The 19,465-nt window shown below is 45.0% G+C and overlaps 1 protein-coding gene and 1 long non-coding RNA gene across 2 annotated transcripts in view; one reads left to right on the forward strand and one right to left on the reverse strand.

Moving 5' to 3' along the window:
- LGALSL (galectin like) lies at positions 1-12,888 on the reverse strand. The gene is made up of 5 exons (XM_080997513.1): positions 12,733-12,888; positions 12,185-12,256; positions 11,960-12,048; positions 11,056-11,233; positions 1-3,752 (listed from the first exon to the last, which is right to left on the reverse strand). Exons 1-5 carry the CDS (start codon positions 12,763-12,765, stop codon positions 3,609-3,611), a joined length of 516 nt encoding a protein of 171 aa, XP_080853639.1. The 5' UTR covers positions 12,766-12,888; the 3' UTR covers positions 1-3,608.
- The window catches only part of LOC308472518, a 15,977-nt gene continuing 8,774 nt past the window's right edge, over positions 12,263-19,465 (forward strand). Inside the window, exons 1-2 of the long non-coding RNA XR_013983544.1 lie at positions 12,263-12,624; positions 18,196-18,248. This is a non-coding gene — a long non-coding RNA (uncharacterized lncRNA). The remainder of the gene's footprint in view (positions 12,625-18,195; positions 18,249-19,465) is intronic.

The following is a 19,465-nucleotide window of genomic DNA, read 5'->3' on the forward strand; positions in this document are numbered from 1 at the left end:
TTTTATAGAAAACCTTTTTCTGTGTTTATTTTCAAGAATATTGTTTTTGTACTGTATAGAAATATTGTAGGATTTCTTAAGACACTATGAAGTGACACAATCAGCTCAACAATTTATACATCATGTAAATTCATCCTGACAGATTCCTACACTGAATCTAAACTGCAGTACAAAGAGTACAATACTCATATAAAGCTACTCTTAGAGGAAAGGGAGGGGAGGCAGAATGATCACCTGAAAAACAACCTTTCGCGTTCTGATACAAACTTGAGAAGGAAGACGGGTGGAATCAAGGAAACAGTCAAAGGTTTCCCGTTTAAATTTTTGAATTGCCTCATTCTAATTACTTCTCATGGGTGTTTGCAACAGTAGCACAGCAGAACAATATTGCAAAATCACAGGGGACATTAATTATCTTGATGTCTGAGGAGTGGTAATAACATATGCAGCAGAGACAGAAATATAGCTATGCCCACAATGATAAAGGTGAAGGAGATGGAGACATCTGGGGATGCGCTTCATGCAGGGTCTGTTCTGTTCATCTCCACAGTGCAAGTGAGATTCAGTCAGGTACTTGGCCTGACATTGATTTCAAGGTGAATACTTGCATGCTTAAAAAGTCTAGTCACACATTCATGCAGTTCCAGGAATTCTGGTTCAGTTCCCCCAAGTTTTTAGTGTACAAAGTGTCTAATCCACAAACTGTAAGGGCTGGGAGGTTTGTATCATAATCACAACATATACTACTCAATTAAAGATGCAGAACACTTTTGAATTGCTGTAAGAGTATGCAATCACAAACTCAAATACAGCAACTCTGTGCATATTCTTACATTAACTCAGATGGGGCGTGTTGTTTATCAACACAGTATTTACTGCATACAGGAGAAAGAGAGATAAAATTCAGTGGACATTATGATTTAAATATATGCAGCCTGATCCTAGCCTTGTTTACCCAGAAATAATTCTGATTTACTGCAACAGGGTCTACTCCCAATAAGACTGCAGCGTATCGTATTGTACCCTGCTCCTATTCATGTTGGAAGTACGTACCACTGAACACTGAAGGGCTGAACCTATAGTAAATCTGCATAGGATTGTAGTCTTAAAACACAATTCTAATCATGCTGACTTGGAAATTATTCTCATAACATTCAGTGGGACCTATTACTGCTCTTGATTACTCAGTGGCTCCTTTCTGCTGTGATCCTTGCTTGAGGGGGTTCTTTGTATCCCTTTCTTATGTCCATTAAAACACAAGCAGAAAACTTATTCCATGCTATCCACTGCTGTTTCTTATAAGCCCCACCTAACTCTGCAATGCAAGGTGCCCCAGGAAGGGGAGGGTGATGCTGCCAACCTTAGTAGGTGAAGTAGGCAGATCTGGGGATTATGTAATGGCTTTTTTAACCTCAGACTAGCCAATCTGTCACTTGTAATAGAGCAGAACTTCAGAATATGGCACTGTAAACTTTTGCAGGGCCTGAGCAGAGGCTCCACACAGGTGAATAGCAGAATCTTCTTAGCACCACTCCAGTTTTACAGAGTGTGTATGAAAGAAATTTTGGCCCCGTCTCCTCACTAAAATGAATTCCATGTGAACTGACTAAACCTAGAACTTCTAGTATACTTCACCTACTAAGATGATGGAGTGATGCAGAGGAGTGGTTAATCTTTTTAAAAAAATTATCTCAAACAAGAAGGTCCCAGCTTTCTTTGATTGATTGATTGATTGATTGAAGCATAAGTTCATTTTGTTACCTCTTTTGGTGTTTTAAAAAATGTTACGCTACAAAAAGTCTCCATAATAAACATATTTAAAAGTCACTATAATACATGTGTTAAAAATAAGACATGTCCATTCCTCAGATTGTAACACCCAAACAAGGCCTCGGAAACCCACTGTGAAACATTGACAGAGGGGTACATTTCATTGGGCCGTGTAATCATATGGACAATGCAGTTATATGGTAAAGGTAAAGGACCCCTGGATGGTTAAGTTCAGGATGACTATGGGGGGGCGGCGCTCATCTCTACCACTAAGAGCTATTGCCTAGGTCAGTGGTGGCCAAACTTGACCCTCCAGCTGTTTTTGGACTACAACTCCCATCATCCCTAGCTAACAGGACCAGTGGTCAGGGATGATGGGAATTGTAGTCTCAAAACAGCTGGAGGGCCAAGTTTGACCACCACTGGCCTAAGTGAAGGTATCTGATACATTATTAACTGAGCCATTTTAAAAGGCTATTTTTTGTCCTTAGATGTGCTGAGAATTCTATTCTCTCCCACACCCATGACAATAGCCACGAAAAGTTACTAGTCTGCAGAAGACAGTTGTATCCTCAAGGTCTAACAACGCAACCCTATACATGTCAATTTAGAAATAAGTCCCACTGAGTTCAGTGCGGCTTACTCCCACCCACTTAAGTGGGTACAAAACTGCAACTGAGGCGCACCAATAAACCTAGAAACTTCTGTTCCTGTGTGTGCATGGGACCCTCGTCCCCTCAAAACATCCCATCAGCTCTGACCTTATCATTTACAGCAGATTTAACAACATATTGAAAGTAGTTTCCAGTGAAGACATGTACAAACCAAGGTTCTGTGAACAATGATTCCACCAAGTGCCCAAAGACAAAGAGGACATATTTCCGAAATGATATGTTAATATTTGCCCAAAGAACACTTGTACATTCAGAAATACTTTGCCGCTCTTAAATCTCAGTTATATTGTTCAGTTTTGCAGTTAGAACTTTAACACAATGGGTATCAATAAATAAACTAGAAGCTTTAAAAAATTGTATTAATATTCTATTGTGCAAAAACATTTAATGACCTACATTCTATGCACATACCCTGACTATCATATGAAAGCCAAATCCAGAAGCCATTACTCAGTTTTGACCTTTCCCTGGACAACGAACTCCCCCAAAGTAGAAACCACAATGGTAACTGGCTGCAATCCAATGCACAATTAAACACACCCAAGTCCACTTGATTCAATGGGATGTGTGTGTTGAGACAAGACCAGAGCCATGGTGTCTAGCTGATCACATGCCATTAGAGTCCACAGGACTTTTTGTCATTGGTGTTCAGGAGACCAGCATTAGGCACTGAATAATGACTTCCACATTTAACCCTCTTTGTGATCTGTGTTACACTTACATTAACCCACTTAAGTGCAGGAGAAATATTTCCAAAAGAAAACGATTCCCTTGTCATTTAATAATACATTTAGCACTTAAAACTGCCCTGTCAATAGCTTCTGCAGTTTATAGACAATGAAGTAACTCTTTCAGGATCCACTATAATTTGATTATCCAGCAGGCATAGGCTATTTAGTGCCAAAGAAAAATGGGGCACGGCTCAGTCTCAAGTAATCGTCAATTGCTTTCTTCATTAGGATAAACAGTATTTCAGTCCGTCAGTATGTTCTTTGCTGCTTATGGGAGCAAAACGGTGGTGCCTGCCCTAGAGGGAAGTTGCTCAAGGGTTGCTTGTCTCTGCTCCTTCAGACAGATGTGGACGGCATCTGAGCCAATTTGGAATCTAAAATTTTGGTTTTTATCTTTATCTGATTGTTTTTGCTTTTGAATATGAAAACAAGGTCAACCAAGTTTAGTAAGTTGGAGATCCCCATTTATCTTTATCGTATCAATAGCTGACAACTTCTCAATGCGGTGGTAAAAATCAAAAAGCTGGTGTCCATCCACGAATATTCTAAAACGAGGGTGTTCACAAAGTATTTCAACCTGTAAGAAAGAAATGTTATGAACCAGAATCACAGTTGGAACTGGGAGGAGCATTTCACAGAACTTAAATATCACCATTATGGGAACCATAGTCAATTTTATACTGCTTAGAGCATCTGTGGGGTTAGGTCACTGCTTTACAGAATAGTTTAAGTCCAGTCAATAAACACCCAGTTATGGATCAAAATCACTATAATCCAGTGCATTTAATGTGGATCTGAGAACACTGCTCAGAGGACCAGTGGGTGACACTTGGCCAAGACATTTTCTCAGCTCCAGACCCAGGTCTGCAGTTTTAGAATGAGCATAGCCTCATAAAGCTACTGTGACAATGTACTAAATGACTAGATAGAATGGCTACAGCAAAATGATTTGTGAATTGAAAGTACATTCTGAATGATGAATACTGACTCAAACAAACAATGGATGAATTATCACAAATCCTAGGAGCATTACTCTGCCAGGCGTAGTGATATTGCTGAATGCATAGTACGGTCACAAAAATTCCATGACACAATGACAATGCAAATAATAGCACAGAAATAATGAAAGTCAGTGTGAGGTTGCGAATCTGAAGTTACTTTACAGTTGTGCACAGTCCACATATCATTTATGTTCACAACACCAGCATCCAGGGCCAGCCCACCCACAGGCCAAGGAAAGTGACTGCCTCAGGCGGCAGGATCCACAGGGGCAGCAGATCCAGCCTCCAAGGAACGTACCACCCTCTGCTGCGGCACATGCCTTGGTGGCTGGATCTGCAACGGCCTTTTGGTCAATAGGAGAAGCTGCTGGTCTCCCACCCTTGTTCCCAATGTAGATCATTACAGCAGCATCCAACATCACTACAGCTTATCTGGACAGGTCCTGGGAGGGAACAAGGCTGGGGTTGCACAGCAGCAGCGCCGGACTGGTTAAGTGTCTGCAAAGCCCAGCTTCACAGCAGGCCTGTGCAAGTAAGCTGTAATGACCATTGCTGTCAACTTCTCTTTTCTTGCGAGGAATCCTGTTCGAAATAAGGGAATTTCCCTTTAAAAAAGGGAAAACGTTGACAGCTATGGTAATGACACCAACGACCAAAGGGTTGTTCTCCAGGTCTGCCTCACTACACCAACTGCTACCACATCAACAAAAGAAACAATACATTGTATGGAGTTTTGAACAATATTGGTTGACTTGCACTGAATTACCAAAGCAAACAGTGCTAATCCCCCACTCTGGTCCTTGCCTAGCGAGGACAAACATTGGCTTTCCTGGTCCAAAGTGAGATGAATCTACACTGGAAATATAAGAATTCTACAGTTCTCTGTGAATGAATAGAACACACACACACAAAATTTCATTACCCATAAAAGCCCAGGGGCCCAGAGCCAACTCTGTTTAAGGCAACAGTAGAAGTTCTACAATTCTTCACTTAAAATAGGACTACAGGACTGTATTCTTCTAAGGCACTTAAGAGTGCAATCCTATACACGCTTAGATGGGAGTAAATACCAATGTACATGGTGTGCAGGATCACAGTATACATAGAATCATAACATTCTAGAGTTCGATGGGCTGGATGGGACCCTGAGGATCATCTAGCCCTGCAATGCAGAAATGTGCTGTTGTCCCATGTGGGGATCAAACCTGCAACCTTGGCATTATCAGCACCAACCAACTGAGCCGTGTTGCCAACAAAAATACACAGTTCATTCCCCAAGCATCAATGTAACGGGGGGGGGGGGTGTCCTGTCCATCTGATCCTAAGATTGTGTTCTAAAAAAGAATCAACCCATGTTTTGAAGAAATGTATTTCTAGGAATCTTGGAAGGGAAGAAGCTCAAAGGTCTAAAATCCCAGTCACCCAAGTTCTCTAGCACCTTTGACATGAACTGGCTTATTGTGATACTGAATTCAGTAGGCAAAATGCACCTCAAGAAGTGGAGTGTAGTATGAAAAGCCCACAGTCCAGCTCAGTCTTGTTCACATTCCAGATTTCTTTTGTGTGTGACGAAACATAAGATCACATATATATTGGCTACTGATGACCTCTACATTCTCAGAAGCACAATATTCCAGCTTCTGAGGCCAAAGAGGTTCCCAATGAGCACCTCACTCCTATCTCAAGCCTAGCTACCCACTGTCTCTTCCACCTTCACCTATGGCAACAAGATGCAAAAGAGGGATGGGATCCTGCACCTTTAACAGTCACTCAGCAGAGAGAATGTCATCAGGTGCAGTTTGGATGACAAACTACAGCCGAAATTCCCCCTTCTAGAAAACAATTGAAGGTGATGGACCTCTTTGGCATCTATCCACCTTAGCTTTACCCCCATCAGTTAGTTGTGGGAAGTTTGTGACCCTCCAGATGTTGCTGGCTGATCTGCAACTCCCATCATCCATGGCCATGGCCATGCCTGGTGAGGGCGATGGGAGCTGACGTCCAGCTACATCTGAAGGGCCAAACGTTCTGCACCCCTGAAGTACTCTACATCACAAAACGGCTGTCAGGATTATTGAAATGTGCTGTTAAATGCTAATTGGGGTGTATGGCATGTGGGGGAGGGGTAGTGGGAGACATGTCCTGCTCCTTCTGGGGTAGTTTGTTCACCTTTGGTCCCCACCCTGCACTCAGCTCTCACCTGCGGCTCCTAGAAGCTGTCAGCACGTGACAGCAGCCACATCCCGGCAACGGTTTTGACTGGCTGGCTAAACCAGGTGAGTTAGGGACTTCCCCTGCATGCAAAGTCAGGCTCTGGAGGACTGAGGGGACAAGACCAACAGTGGGCCCAATGGTCAAAAAGGCAGTTTCTGCACGTGCTGTGGGGGGCCAGATGGGGTTTGTCAACCTGAGAAGGTAGCCCGTCTGGGAGAAAGAAAACTCTGATCCTAAACCTCTGCTGCCTTGCGGGATGTCTTCAGGAGAAGGAAAAACTGAAGAGTAAACCTTACACAAATCCAAAGTGCACTCCCTAAGTTGGTTGGATGGCGCCTTGTACGCCTCCTTCCGGCAACCCTGCAGTCAAGCTGGTGCCAAACGTATTGCCCTGCTTTCTTTTGGACCACATCAGCAAGGCCAAGGGGGTGGGTCTTGTCATCTGCGCAGCCCAGGACCTCCACAAGCACTGCCCAGGCTTGTGCCCCACGGAGGTCATTTCAGTGCACTCCATTGCCTCTCGAGAAAGACAGATGCCACCAACAACATTGTTATTTTTATTCCATTATTATTATTATTATTGAAAAACCTGTGCTCTACCACTGAGCTATGGCTCTTCCCCATAAAGGCATTTTCAGATAATGAAATGTCTGTGATGAGAATACAACATTGGCCCCATTCAGCACCAGTAAATTGCATCCTCACATCTAAGAAGGGGCATGAAGAGCCCTTGATGCAGAGGAAAAGACAGGTCTCCTAAAAAGGTACTGATACAGATGTATATTATATCAGGAACACACACTTTCTGAAGGGAACAGCCCCCCCCCCCCGCAACCTGCAATAAAAAGGGTACATTAAATGCAGCAGCATGTTAACAGGGTGGAGAGGCAGTGGTACTACTACTGCTTGCTAGTAGTATGGGGCAGAGCAAAGCAGCAGCAAAGTCAGCGAAACTCAGGGCTATCGGCGTCTCTCAGGTTTGTGCTCACCTGTGGATGCCTTTGATGCCAACTCAGAGCTCCCATGACCTCACCACTGCCTCACTGCATCCTTGAGAATGAAGTGTTGCTGCTGCTGGGACAATGCCACTGCCACTCAACACACACACACACACACACACACACACAGCCATCCTGCTGTTGATTAAATGGCAGAATATTTAACTATCTCAAAACTTGCAGGACACAATCCCTTGTTGCAAATCATGTTATAAGCACTTGTTGGGACAATTTGTGACCCATCATACCTAACACAGCCCACCAAACGTGTAAAGTGGCTCACTAAACCCTTCTTTTTGCTACCAGTCCACAGAATAGGTGCAGCTGTGGGGCAGGGATGTATTTTTCCAGCAACTCCATTCCGCACTTTGGGTTTCATTCAACTGACTGTTACTCAGAGTAAACCTATTAAAATTAAGGAACCCAAGTTAGTAATGGCCATTTGTTTCAATGGGTCTACTGTGAGTAAAGGTTAGTTGAATACAACCAGTAGGCTTTGGGAAATATGCTTGTAGAGTAGGAAAAGGTTTTCTGGGTCACTGCAACCAATGAAAAGAAAATACAATTTCTCAAGTGAAAATAAGATGTTTTCATTGCAACTTGTTTAGACTACTTACTGCAGTGAGCAGTTAGCTGCCTTTGGAGACTGTTCAGACACTGCAGATATGTTAGCTGAGGCTAGCCGGGTGGAGGAGCAGCTACAATGACTATGAGTGATTTTCTAAGCACAGTGCTAGTTTTAACCTAAAAGTGCTAAAATGTTTGGAACCAGGGTATCTAATGGACCATCTTTTCCCACATGAACTTGTCTGGCCATCAAGATTGGCTTTAGAGGCCCTGCTCTTCTGCCAACTGAAATTACACAATTGGGGACAGGAGGCAGGCTGTTTCAACACTGTATTCATTTTTACATTAGATTTTAATTGCCTGCTGTATTTTACATTTATTGTTGTTGATTAGATTGTTATTACTTTACTGTATTGTTATGTTTTCCATCATATGTTTTTGCCATGGTTAAAGACTGGCTACTAAATATGTTGAACAAACAAATCAATCTATCAATCAATCAATCAATCAATCAATCTGCAAAGAGCCTGAGTGGGGATTTATTCCTGATTCTCCCTCATACAAATCCAGCATTCTAGCCATCCCACAGAAACAAAACAAAACAAGAAATTGAATGGTGGCTAAAACTAATTTAACACAAGGTCATGGTGCAATTGGATTGTCTTTAAGCCCAGTAAACAATATACTGGAGGACAAACGTTCCCAGCCTTAGTATCTCAAAGTGCACAAAACACAGTGCTTTGTATGCCTGGCATATGCACAGCATTGCTTCCAAACTCCAAAGCGCCAGAGAAAGCTCAAGCAGGATGTGCCTGTGGCCTGGATAGATGGACTCAGATAAGCTTTATCCTGATTTGACCTCAAAAGCTGACTGCCATTTACCCTGCAATTTAAATCACACTTCGTAAAGGATGCATTACAACAATAAGCATCAATGCTAAGTATCACTTTAAATATGTCTTTCTCACAAGTTTTCCTCTGGACACTCTCCTATTCCTAAGGAAAAAGTAATAAATGTGGCCTACAGTAGAATGAATTGTCTGCTGCTTCCTCAAACTGGCTAGAAATCCCATAATCCCAGGCTGCACTATTCATGTAATTTACTTTCCCTACTGCTATTCAAGACAAAGGAATCCAGCTGCAGATTGTAAACATAAACTTATAACCACTATACTAGAGATGCTCTTCCCTGTCCTGCCCTGCATTCCATCATGTCCTGGACAGGATACCACTGCCTATTCACAAAGTGGGTGTCCAATTTGTGGGTACTTTAGACACCAAAACAATAAAGTAATCGCAGGGTGAGAGCCTGAATAGGACCCTGCATAGTGGGAAGGCTCACTCAAATGTGCAGAAAAATCTTGGATTTTTTTACAAAATAAATAATAAAATGGGGAGAGGGAGAACTGTATGCCACCTAGAGCTCCTTCCAGGAAAGGTGGAATATAAATTGAATAAACATTTTTTTAAGGCAAATATATTTTCCACACAGACACTAGCCACTCTTCAAAAACTACAAAAAATTAGGTCTGTGCCGATGTTCAGGCCTCTGGTTGCCTAGAAACAAAGAGTAGCACACCGGTGATCAGAAGAGAGATTTAGAGCCAAGATTAATATTATCTGTGATTGCATTTAACACGTCTGTTGCTATTGTTCTTTTAAGTAGCAGCTGCAAGGTGGCAGGTATGTAGAACCAGGACTAGAGTGTACATGGAGGGTTGTTTAACCTTTTAACCGCATGTACCAATGAAAGTTGTCCCATCTCTAATTCCTATTTGCACCGAGTAGAGAAGATGCTATTAGGGGATGATTTGGGGGAAAGTGTACTGGAGCATGAAGAGAAAAGGTTAAAAACTTCTCCCCACACAGTGAAGTCATGATCCTGAATGGATCTTGGGACAATTTTTTTTTGTTTTTTAGAAATGCATTACATTCAGTGCAATTATGCATTTAACACACAACTTGCTGTTTGACCATTTGGCTGAAGTAAAGCAAGTAGCCTGCAAATCACTTTCCCTATACAGGGAGGACCTGGGGTCAAAGAACAGCCCCTTTAAAGTTTAGATGCCTCGGATAATACCTTCAGACACTCATTTTCTGAGTCCAAATTCTCCCCTGCCCACACAATCCTTTAAACTTTAGACTCTTCTTACAGTTTAAAGGATGATTGCAAACTGGCCTCAGAAGTATGCCCCCATTCCCTGCCTTATAGAAGCCTCTGTGAAGGCCAAAGGGGAAAGAAAACAAGCTCCCACACTGATCACAATGCTGTTGGAGCATTATTTGCTTTGCTGATGTCTGGACCCAAGACAACCCCTCACGAGGCCAAAGTGGTTTCTGATGTATTGTGACACTGTCCTTTGAAAGTGATGCACTGCAAACAGATGTCTGTGCTCAGATGCTCCAAACCCAATGCATAACATCCAAACTTGCAAGTCTGCTTCTGCCCGTAAGTTGCCTTAGCTCAACTGTTACTAAAAACCCACTCTCTTTTTTATAGTAAAAATGGAGGTGGCATGAAGCAGAAAAAAGATGAAGAACTTTTCATGGAGCTGCATTTGTTTATTCATTATTCCTGTGCCTGCTATGGACATAATAAGCAGCAGTCAGCCAGGGAGAAACTCAGCTGGATTGTATGAACATTCATCAGCTAATTTTGTGTGTGTGCATGTGCGCGCACGTGCCTACACATACGCACCCCAGGAGGCATGGAAGCAGTAGCATGAATTATATAGTAGCCATTTCAAACTGAGGCATAATTGTAGAGTGCTTTTAACTTATGGTTGTAATTACCAAACCCAGAAAGTTTGCTATACCACTAAATATTACCATCTTTAATATTACCATCTGGGGTTTCTTGACTGTTCAGATGAGTTGCCATGCATGACACACAAACTAGCATAACATCAAATTTGTATGCATAGATTAAATCAGTAGCTTTGAATCTGTGCCTTTCTAAAATACTCAGATGGGCAGAGATTTTTGTGGCTCAATGTTCTTTTCAATATGCAAATAGAGTATTATTATTTTTAAAAATAAACACCAAAAGCACTTCCATCAATTACACACAACTATTTTATAAATTTTATAAAGTACTTACCCTAAAGGGCTGGTCTGGAATAAATGGAAAGTAAGGAAGAGATGACTGTTCTTCTCCCCATTCACCAGATACACAAGAATTCCTGAGAAACTGTCTGTCCGAGAATATGGCTTTCAGTTCAATAGCTACGTCAGCAGGAGGATCCTCTGAGTCCCCACATGTGAGACTGATGTCAAAACTGTAATGGGAACAGTAGCCCACTCATTCACCCAAAATGAAGCAATAAAATCCAGGATGTAGCACACTTGGCTTCTAAGCCTGTACAAATACATTTTACTGGTATTGACAACAGCTGGCACATAGGTATAGTATGTGTGTAGGCACGTTTTCCTGCTAGGCTCCTTAATCTTTTTTTTACAGTCACTTTGTATATTATATGCTTCTCCTGCCAGGGTGCCGACTTGAATAAAATATGGCGGGGGTGAGGGAGCAGGTAAGCCCCACCCTGCATCACATGACATGGCGCATGCACACTATTTGAATGGCAATGCCCATCAACATTGCAGGGGTTGGCCCCCTGAAATACTTTATGGGAGGCAAAGACCCCTCCCCCCAGAAGTTGGCTCCTATGTCTCCTCCCCCCCCCCAAAAAAACCCGCATGGAGATGATCTCCACTTAGAAAACATATCACGCGTGAAGCAGCCCTTACAGAGGCCACATGAAATTTTGGGAAACAATGACCTTCTCTTATATAAATACATCCGCTGCCATGGGTCAAAGGAGAAAGCAGCATTCTATATTTACATTGCAGATAAAAATAGCTTGTCTTGAGAAATGATGGGTGTTTGGCAAGCACATTCTTTTTATTTTTATGCAAACACAGCTTTTCTTGCAGACCTTAGATAGACTGAAGACAGAAACTGGGCCAGTGGAAAACAAAAGCCTTCTGTCTTGTCTTATTACCTCTCTGGGTTGAGATCCACAATGCCCATTACCAAGATCTTCTTGCCCGGCCTCATTCCTCCTTTGATGTGCCCACAGAATGGGACAATCTGGAAAAGGATTGCAAGGATTCAGAATGAACAGCCGCTTATACCATCGGGGCAGAAAGGGCTAAATCACAATACAGGGAGAGGGAAGAAGGGAGGAGAAGGCATCAAAAAAAAGGGAAAGGGGGAAAAACATTACCAGGCGTGGAAAATACACTTCTGCTTGCACAGGAGATCCCAGTGAGTTGTTCAAATGCCCGTCTTCTATTTTCTGGAGACAAAAACAAGCGCACACTCAAGAGGCAGAAGGCCCCCTTTGTATTCCGCCCCCGGGGAGAGAGAAGGGGGCACCCGGGGAGCAACAGAGAGCGCCAATTTCATTTCAAGTCGGAGCGAGAATCCCGATTTCCCTCCAGCCCCTTTGCAAAACAAAGGGTGTCGCCCGCTTCTCGCGATTTCCCAGCAAGTGCTCCAGGTAGCAGAGAAAGCCATGCTGCTCCGTCCCCGGAGATGGAGCAGGCCTGCCCAGATCTCGCACCTGAAGGCTGGCAGGGGAAGAAGAGGAAGGGCCGAAGCCCCCCGGGTCCCTTTCCCCTCACGCGCTTCGTGGGCGCGGGATCCTCCCGCCACTGCAAACAGGTATTCGCCCCCCCCCCTTCAAGCGCCCACCTGGCGCCGGGGGAGGAGGGATCCCGGCGAGCCCCCCCCCCCCCTGCGGAGCCCGGAGCCCGACCAGGTGCCACTCACCACCGCGTCCCTCTCGGCCACCGACCCCGCCATCTTGTGGGAAGCCCGGCTCTGCCCGGGGAGGGAGACGCGGCGCCGGGCGCCTCAGACGTGCCTGGCCGAGCGCGGGCAAAGCGGGCAGGAGGAGGGGCGAGGCCGGGCCCGGGCGGGAGGAGCAACTCGGCGAGGCTCGACGGCGCGGCGCGCGGAGCTGGAGCGAGGAGGAGGAGGAGGAGGAGGAGGAGGAGGAGGAGGAGGAGGAGGAGGAAGGCGGGCGGGCGGGCGGGCGGGCGAAGCGAGGCGGCTCCTGGGTGCCCGGCGGGAGGCGGCCCGGCGGGAGGCGGCGGCGGCGGCGCCGGGCATGGACCGGGAGGCGACGCGCCCAGGCTGCTCCCCTCGCGCCTGGCCTCGCCGGGCCGCCTTGGCGAGGGGGGCGGGAGGCGACGGGCACACGGGGGGGGGACGGAAAGGGACCGGGCCGGGGGGGGGGTTCAGCCCGGAGGCCAGAGAGCAGGGGCGGGGATGGCGCCTCACAGCCCAAACCCCACGGAGTCCAAATGCGGAGCGTGCCACGGCGAGGGGGATTGCCAAAGGTGGTTTTCCTCGGCTACTCGCTGCCTTTCCAAAAAATGTTATTTTGCCCACCTTGTAAAGCGAAGTTGCAAGCGCTTAAGTTGCGGGCGGACTGTGACATATCCCCTGTTGGTTTGTTAGTTTGTCCTGTATTTGTTCCTTTTTAATTCCGTGGCTGGCGCAGCACCCAGAAATAATCAAGAAATTGTTGTGCTTTCTAGTATCTTATTTCTGTCCCATTTAAAAAAATGAAAGGCAACCCATGTTCCTTAGGCTTCCCAAAAAATCATGATAGCAGTGGCTCCTCTGTATGAGGTTTGTTTGTACACTTGGGAGATTTGAGAAAGTGGGCCTGTTGTCTGAGTTTTCCATCCTTGGAACAGCTTTCTGTGTCATGATTATCATTTTCACTCTCGAATCCAGGGGGCTCAAAGATTTCCCACCATGAACAATTAACATACACCACTGTCTTGTGCCTCTGCAAGCGTTTCTACAGACTTGGGCCGGCCCTACCATTAGGGAGAATGAGACTACTGTCACTTTACCCCACATAAGCTCACTTGACAGCTTGGATCTGCCACATAATATTCACTGTGCACTTGTAAGAAATCAATCTTTTCGTGTGGAAGCACCTGTACATCGGAACTCCCTGCAGGTCTTTTCACTGTACTGTTTTCAGTGCCCATTAAAACATGGTGCCTTCTTACATAATTCTAGGCACCAGGCAAAAACATTTCTCTTCCCCCAGGCAGTTAGTTGGCTGATTAAACCATCTATGGCCTTTTAAATGTGTTGGGGGTATTGTTGGTGGTGGTATGTTTGCACCAAGGAGGAGACAGGGGACTCCCCTGAGAAGGACGCTAGTTCACCAACACAGGAGCCAGATATATGGAGAAACGTGACTCAAAGAAGTAGGAGGCCCAGGGTTCGCTCTGATTGTTTAGAAATACACAATCGCTTTGAGGTCCTCTCCCCTAGCATGGAAGACGAAGAGCAGACTCCATTTGAGGATCTCTCCCTCATTACAGTCGATCAGGTATATGAAGACGAGCAGCAAAGTCAGTCCTCAGGGAATGTGCAGGCGACCTTGGAACGGACAGCTCACGGAAGAACCCCGACCAAGCCTAAGAGGAGGCGTGTAGTGGTGATAGGGGATTCCCTACTGCGGGGAACAGAAGCAGTGATCTGTGGGCCTGACAAGATGTCTCGGGAAGTGTGCTGTCTCCCCGGGGCTAAGATCCAAGATGTAACTGAACGACTGCAAGGAATCATAAAACCCACTGACAAATACCCCTTCCTCTTGGTTCATGTGGGAACCAATGACACTGCAAGCAATAGCCTCCGGAAGATCAAAAGAGACTACGAGGCTCTGGGCAGGAAATTGAAGCAATTAAATGCACAAATTGTGATCTCATCTGTCCTCCCAGTTGAACGACGTGGCCCAGGGAGAGAGGGGAAAATAGTGGAAGTGAACAGCTGGCTTCGCAAATGGTGTAAACAGGAACGGTTTGGATTCTTAGATCACGGACTGCAGTTTCTTGAAGATGGACTTCTGGCAAGCGATGGGCTGCACCTCACAACGTATGGGAGAAATGTTTTTGCCAAAAATCTCAGAAACCTCATCAGGAGGGCTTTAAACTGACTAATGTGGGGGAGGGAGACAGTGCTCCTGAAGGTAGGAGTCTATCAATTGATGAAGATGATCATCCAAATGTCATAGACCAAATGGAGCAAACAGCACACAGACCTAGTGGTGGGAGGAAAAAATCCTTAAATAAGAGTCACGGGGGAATGATTAATGGACTTCAATGTCTGTACACTAATGCGCAAAGCATGGGAAATAAACAAGATGAGCTTGAGCTCTTGGTACAGCAAACTAAATATGACATAATAGGCATCACTGAAACCTGGTGGGATAAGTCCCACGATTGGAATGTAATAATGGGGGGATACAATCTATTTCAGAGAAACAGACCAGACAAGAAAGGAGGAGGAGGAGTGGCGTTATATGTCAGGGATGTGTATACCTGTGAAGAGATCCAAGATTTAGAACCTCAAAGCCAAAGTGAGAGCATTTGGGTCAAAATTAAGGGAGAGAAGAATAACAGTGACCTCATTGTGGGAGTTTACTATAGATCCCCAAGCCAAACGGAGGACATAGATGATGCCTTCCTGGAACAGATGGCCAAGCATGCAAAAGGAAGGGAGATAGTAGTAATGGGGGACTTCAATTACCCGGATATTTGTTGGATGTCAAACTCAGCCAAGAGCATAAGGTCAAACAGATTCCTCACTGGCCTTGCAGACAACTTCATTGTCCAGAAAGTGGGAGAAGCAACAAGAGGAACAGCCATTTTAGATCTGGTCCTAACCAATGTTGGTGACCTGGTTAGTGGGGTAGAAGTGGAAGGATCATTAGGTGCGAGTGATCATGCTGTTCTGAAGTTTACTATACAGCGGAAAGGAGCAGCCAAGCATACTAGGACTCAATTTCTTGACTTTAAGAAAGCCGACTTCATAAAACTTAGGGAAGTGCTGGATGAGATCCCATGGACAGTAATACTAAAAGGAAAGGGAGTTCATGATGGCTGGGAGTTTGTTAAGAGGGAGATAGTAAAAGCACAACGTCAGGCAATACCAATGAGACAGAAACATGGAAGGTGCCTAAAGAAGCCAGGGTGGCTATCTAAAGAACTTTTAACTGAGTTAAGATTAAAAAAGGATGTGTACAAAAAATGGAAAAGGGGGGAAACCACCAAAGAGGAATTCAAACAAATAGCCAGCACGTGTAGACACAAAGTCAGAAAAGCTAAAGCACAGAATGAACTCAGGCTTGCTAGAGAGGTTAAAAGCAACAAAAAAGGCTTTTATGGGTATGTCCGTAGCAAAAGGAAGAACAAAGAAACAGTGGGGTCACTCAGAGGAGAAGATGGTGAAATGCAAACAGGGGACACAGAAAGAGCTGAACTCCTCAATGCCTTCTTTGCCTCAGTCTTCTCCGATAAAGAAAACAATGCCCGACCTGAAGAATTTGGAGCAAATGATTCAGCAAAGGAAACACAGCCCAGAATAACTAAGGAGATAGTAGAAGAATACTTGGCTAGTTTAGATGTATTCAAGTCTCCAGGGCCAGACGAACTGCATCCAAGAGTATTAAAAGAACTGGCAGATGTGATCTCAGAACCACTGGCAGTCATCTTTGAGAATTCCTGGAGAACAGGCGAAGTCCCGGCAGACTGGAGGAGGGCAAATGTTGTCCCTATTTTCAAAAAGGGGAAAAGAGAGGACCCAAATAATTACCGCCCAGTCAGTCTGACATCAATACCAGGGAAGATTCTGGAGCAGATCATTAAGCAAACAGTCTGTGAGCACCTAGAAAGGAATGCTGTGATCACCAATAGTCAGCATGGATTTCTGAAAAATAAGTCATGTCAGACTAACCTGATCTCATTTTTTGACAGAATTACAAGCCTGGTAGATGAAGGGAACGCAGTGGATGTAGCCTACCTTGATTTCAGCAAGGCATTTGACAAGGTGCCTCATGATATTCTTGTAAAGAAGCTGGTAAAATGCGGTCTTGACTATGCTACCACTCAGTGGATTTGTAACTGGCTGACTGACCGAACCCAAAGGGTGCTCATCAATGGTTCCTCTTCATCCTGGAGAAGAGTGACTAGTGGGGTGCCACAGGGTTCTGTCTTGGGCCCGGTCTTATTCAACATTTTTATCAACGACTTGGATGATGGACTCAAGGGCATCCTGATCAAATTTGCAGATGACACCAAATTGGGAGGGGTGGCTAACACCCCAGAGGACAGGATCACACTTCAAAACGACCTTGACAGATTAGAGAACTGGGCCAAAACAAACAAGATGAATTTTAACAGGGAGAAATGTAAAGTATTGCACTTGGGCAAAAAAAATGAGAGGCACAAATACAAGATGGGGGACACCTGGCTTGAGAGCAGTACATGTGAAAAGGATCTAGGAGTCTTGGTTGACCACAAACTTGACATGAGCCAACAGTGTGACGCGGCAGCTAAAAAAGCCAATGCAATTCTGGGCTGCATCAATAGGAGTATAGCATCTAGATCAAGGGAAGTAATAGTGCCACTGTATTCTGCTCTGGTCAGACCTCACCTGGAGTACTGTGTCCAGTTCTGGGCACCACAGTTCAAGAAGGACATTGACAAACTGGAACGTGTCCAGAGGAGGGCAACCAAAATGGTCAAAGGCCTGGAAACGATGCCTTATGAGGAACGGCTAAGAGAGCTGGGCATGTTTAGCCTGGAGAAGAGGAGGTTAAGGGGTGATATGATAGCCATGTTCAAATATATAAAAGGATGTCACATAGAGGAGGGAGAAAGGTTGTTTTCTGCTGCTCCGGAGAAGCGGACACGGAGCAATGGATCCAAACTACAAGAAAGAAGATTCCACCTAAACATTAGGAAGTACTTCCTGACAGTAAGAGCTGTTCGACAGTGGAATTTGCTGCCAAGGAGTGTGGTGGAGTCTCCTTCTTTGGAGGTCTTTAAGCAGAGGCTTGACGACCATATGTCAGGAGTGCTCTGATGGTGTTTCCTGCTTGGCAGGGGGTTGGACTCGATGGCCCTTGTGGTCTCTTCCAACTCTATGATTCTATGATTCTATGATTCTATGCTTATCATGTTATGTGTTTTGTGTTTTTATATTGCAAACTACCCTGTGATATTTGGATGAAGGGATAAATTTCATTATTAATAATAATAATTGTTTAGACAGTTCTAGCAAATGTGTTTTATTTCTTTCTAAACTAGAGTAGGGACGCAGGTGGCACTGTGCTTTAAACCACCGAGTCTCTTGGGCTTGCTGATCATAAGTCCAGCAGTTCAAATCAGTGTGACGGGGTCTGCTCTTGTTGCTTTCTTCCAGCTTCTGCCAACCCAGCAGTTTGAAAGCATACCAGCGCAAGTAGGTAAGGTAAGGTAAGGTGAATGGCGTTTCCGTGCGTTCTAGCACTTATCACGGTGTCCCATTGAACCAGTAGCAATTTAGTTCTGCTTGCCACATGACCCGGAAAACTGTCTGCGGACCAACGCCGGCTCCCTCAGCAGGAAAAGCAGAGATGAGCACCCCACCCCATAGTCAAATTCAACTGGACTTAACCATCCAGGGGTCCTTTACCGTTTTTTACCTTAGCTAGAGTTAATTTGCGGGGCGCGGGTGGTGCTGTGGTCTAAACCACTGAGCCTAGGGCTTGCCAATCAGAAGGTTGGCGTTTCGAATTCCCGCAACGGGCTGAGCTCCCGTTGCTCAGTCCCTGCTCCCGCCAACCTAGCAGGGGAAGGTAGGCGGGAAGGTAAACGGCGTTTCCATGCGCTGCTCTGGTTCGCCGGAAGTGGCTTAGTCCTGCTGGCCACATGACCTGGAAAAACTGTCTGTGGACAAACGCTGGCTCCCTCGGCCAGTAAAGCGAGATAAGCGCCGTAACCCCAGAGTCGTCTGCGACTGGACCTAACTGTCAGGGGTCCTTTACCTTTACCTTTTAGAGTTGATTTGAGTAATCTTTTAAATATATTAAATACCTGTTTTTAACTGTTCCCCACCCCCTGATAATTTTAGCGTTGGATTTTATATTGCCTAGAGAGTGATTTTTTTCCAAACTCTCACATGTTATATTTTCATTAATTAATGAAATAAATAAATGCAGGGAGCGGGGCATCCTCCTGAACCCCCTGGGCATGTTCCATGTTCCATGTGCTGCACCCCCAGTAGTAGTCTGCTGCCCTCAGGAGTGGGGGAGGATGCTGTGAAGTGAGATTCCACTCACAGTCCAGTCAGCTTTGTTTGTGGAATGAGGGCAGGAAGGAGAGAGGCACCATCTTGTCCTTCATCTCAGGCAGCTATATATTATTATCATAAAGCTTACTGGAGAACCTTAGGACAGCATTACTCAATCTATTCTAGCCTAACTTGCAAAGGCCTGGATACAAATGGTAAAGTAACACTTGAATTTCTGTGCATTTTAAGAAGTAATTTTTAAAAATTGTTTAGGACCTGCATCCCTTAGGATGGCCTTGTGCTCCCAACAGCCTCCTAGAGCTGGTATCCTCTGCATGACTGGCAAAGGCATGTAGAGAGGCATTCCTGGTGGCTCTTCTCCAGCTTTAGAACTCCCTTCCACTGGAAGTCTTTAAAAGGT

This window comes from Podarcis pityusensis (genome assembly GCF_964106645.2).
Source record: "Podarcis pityusensis genome assembly, chromosome: 3".
Classification (NCBI taxonomy): Eukaryota; Metazoa; Chordata; class Lepidosauria; order Squamata; family Lacertidae; genus Podarcis; species Podarcis pityusensis.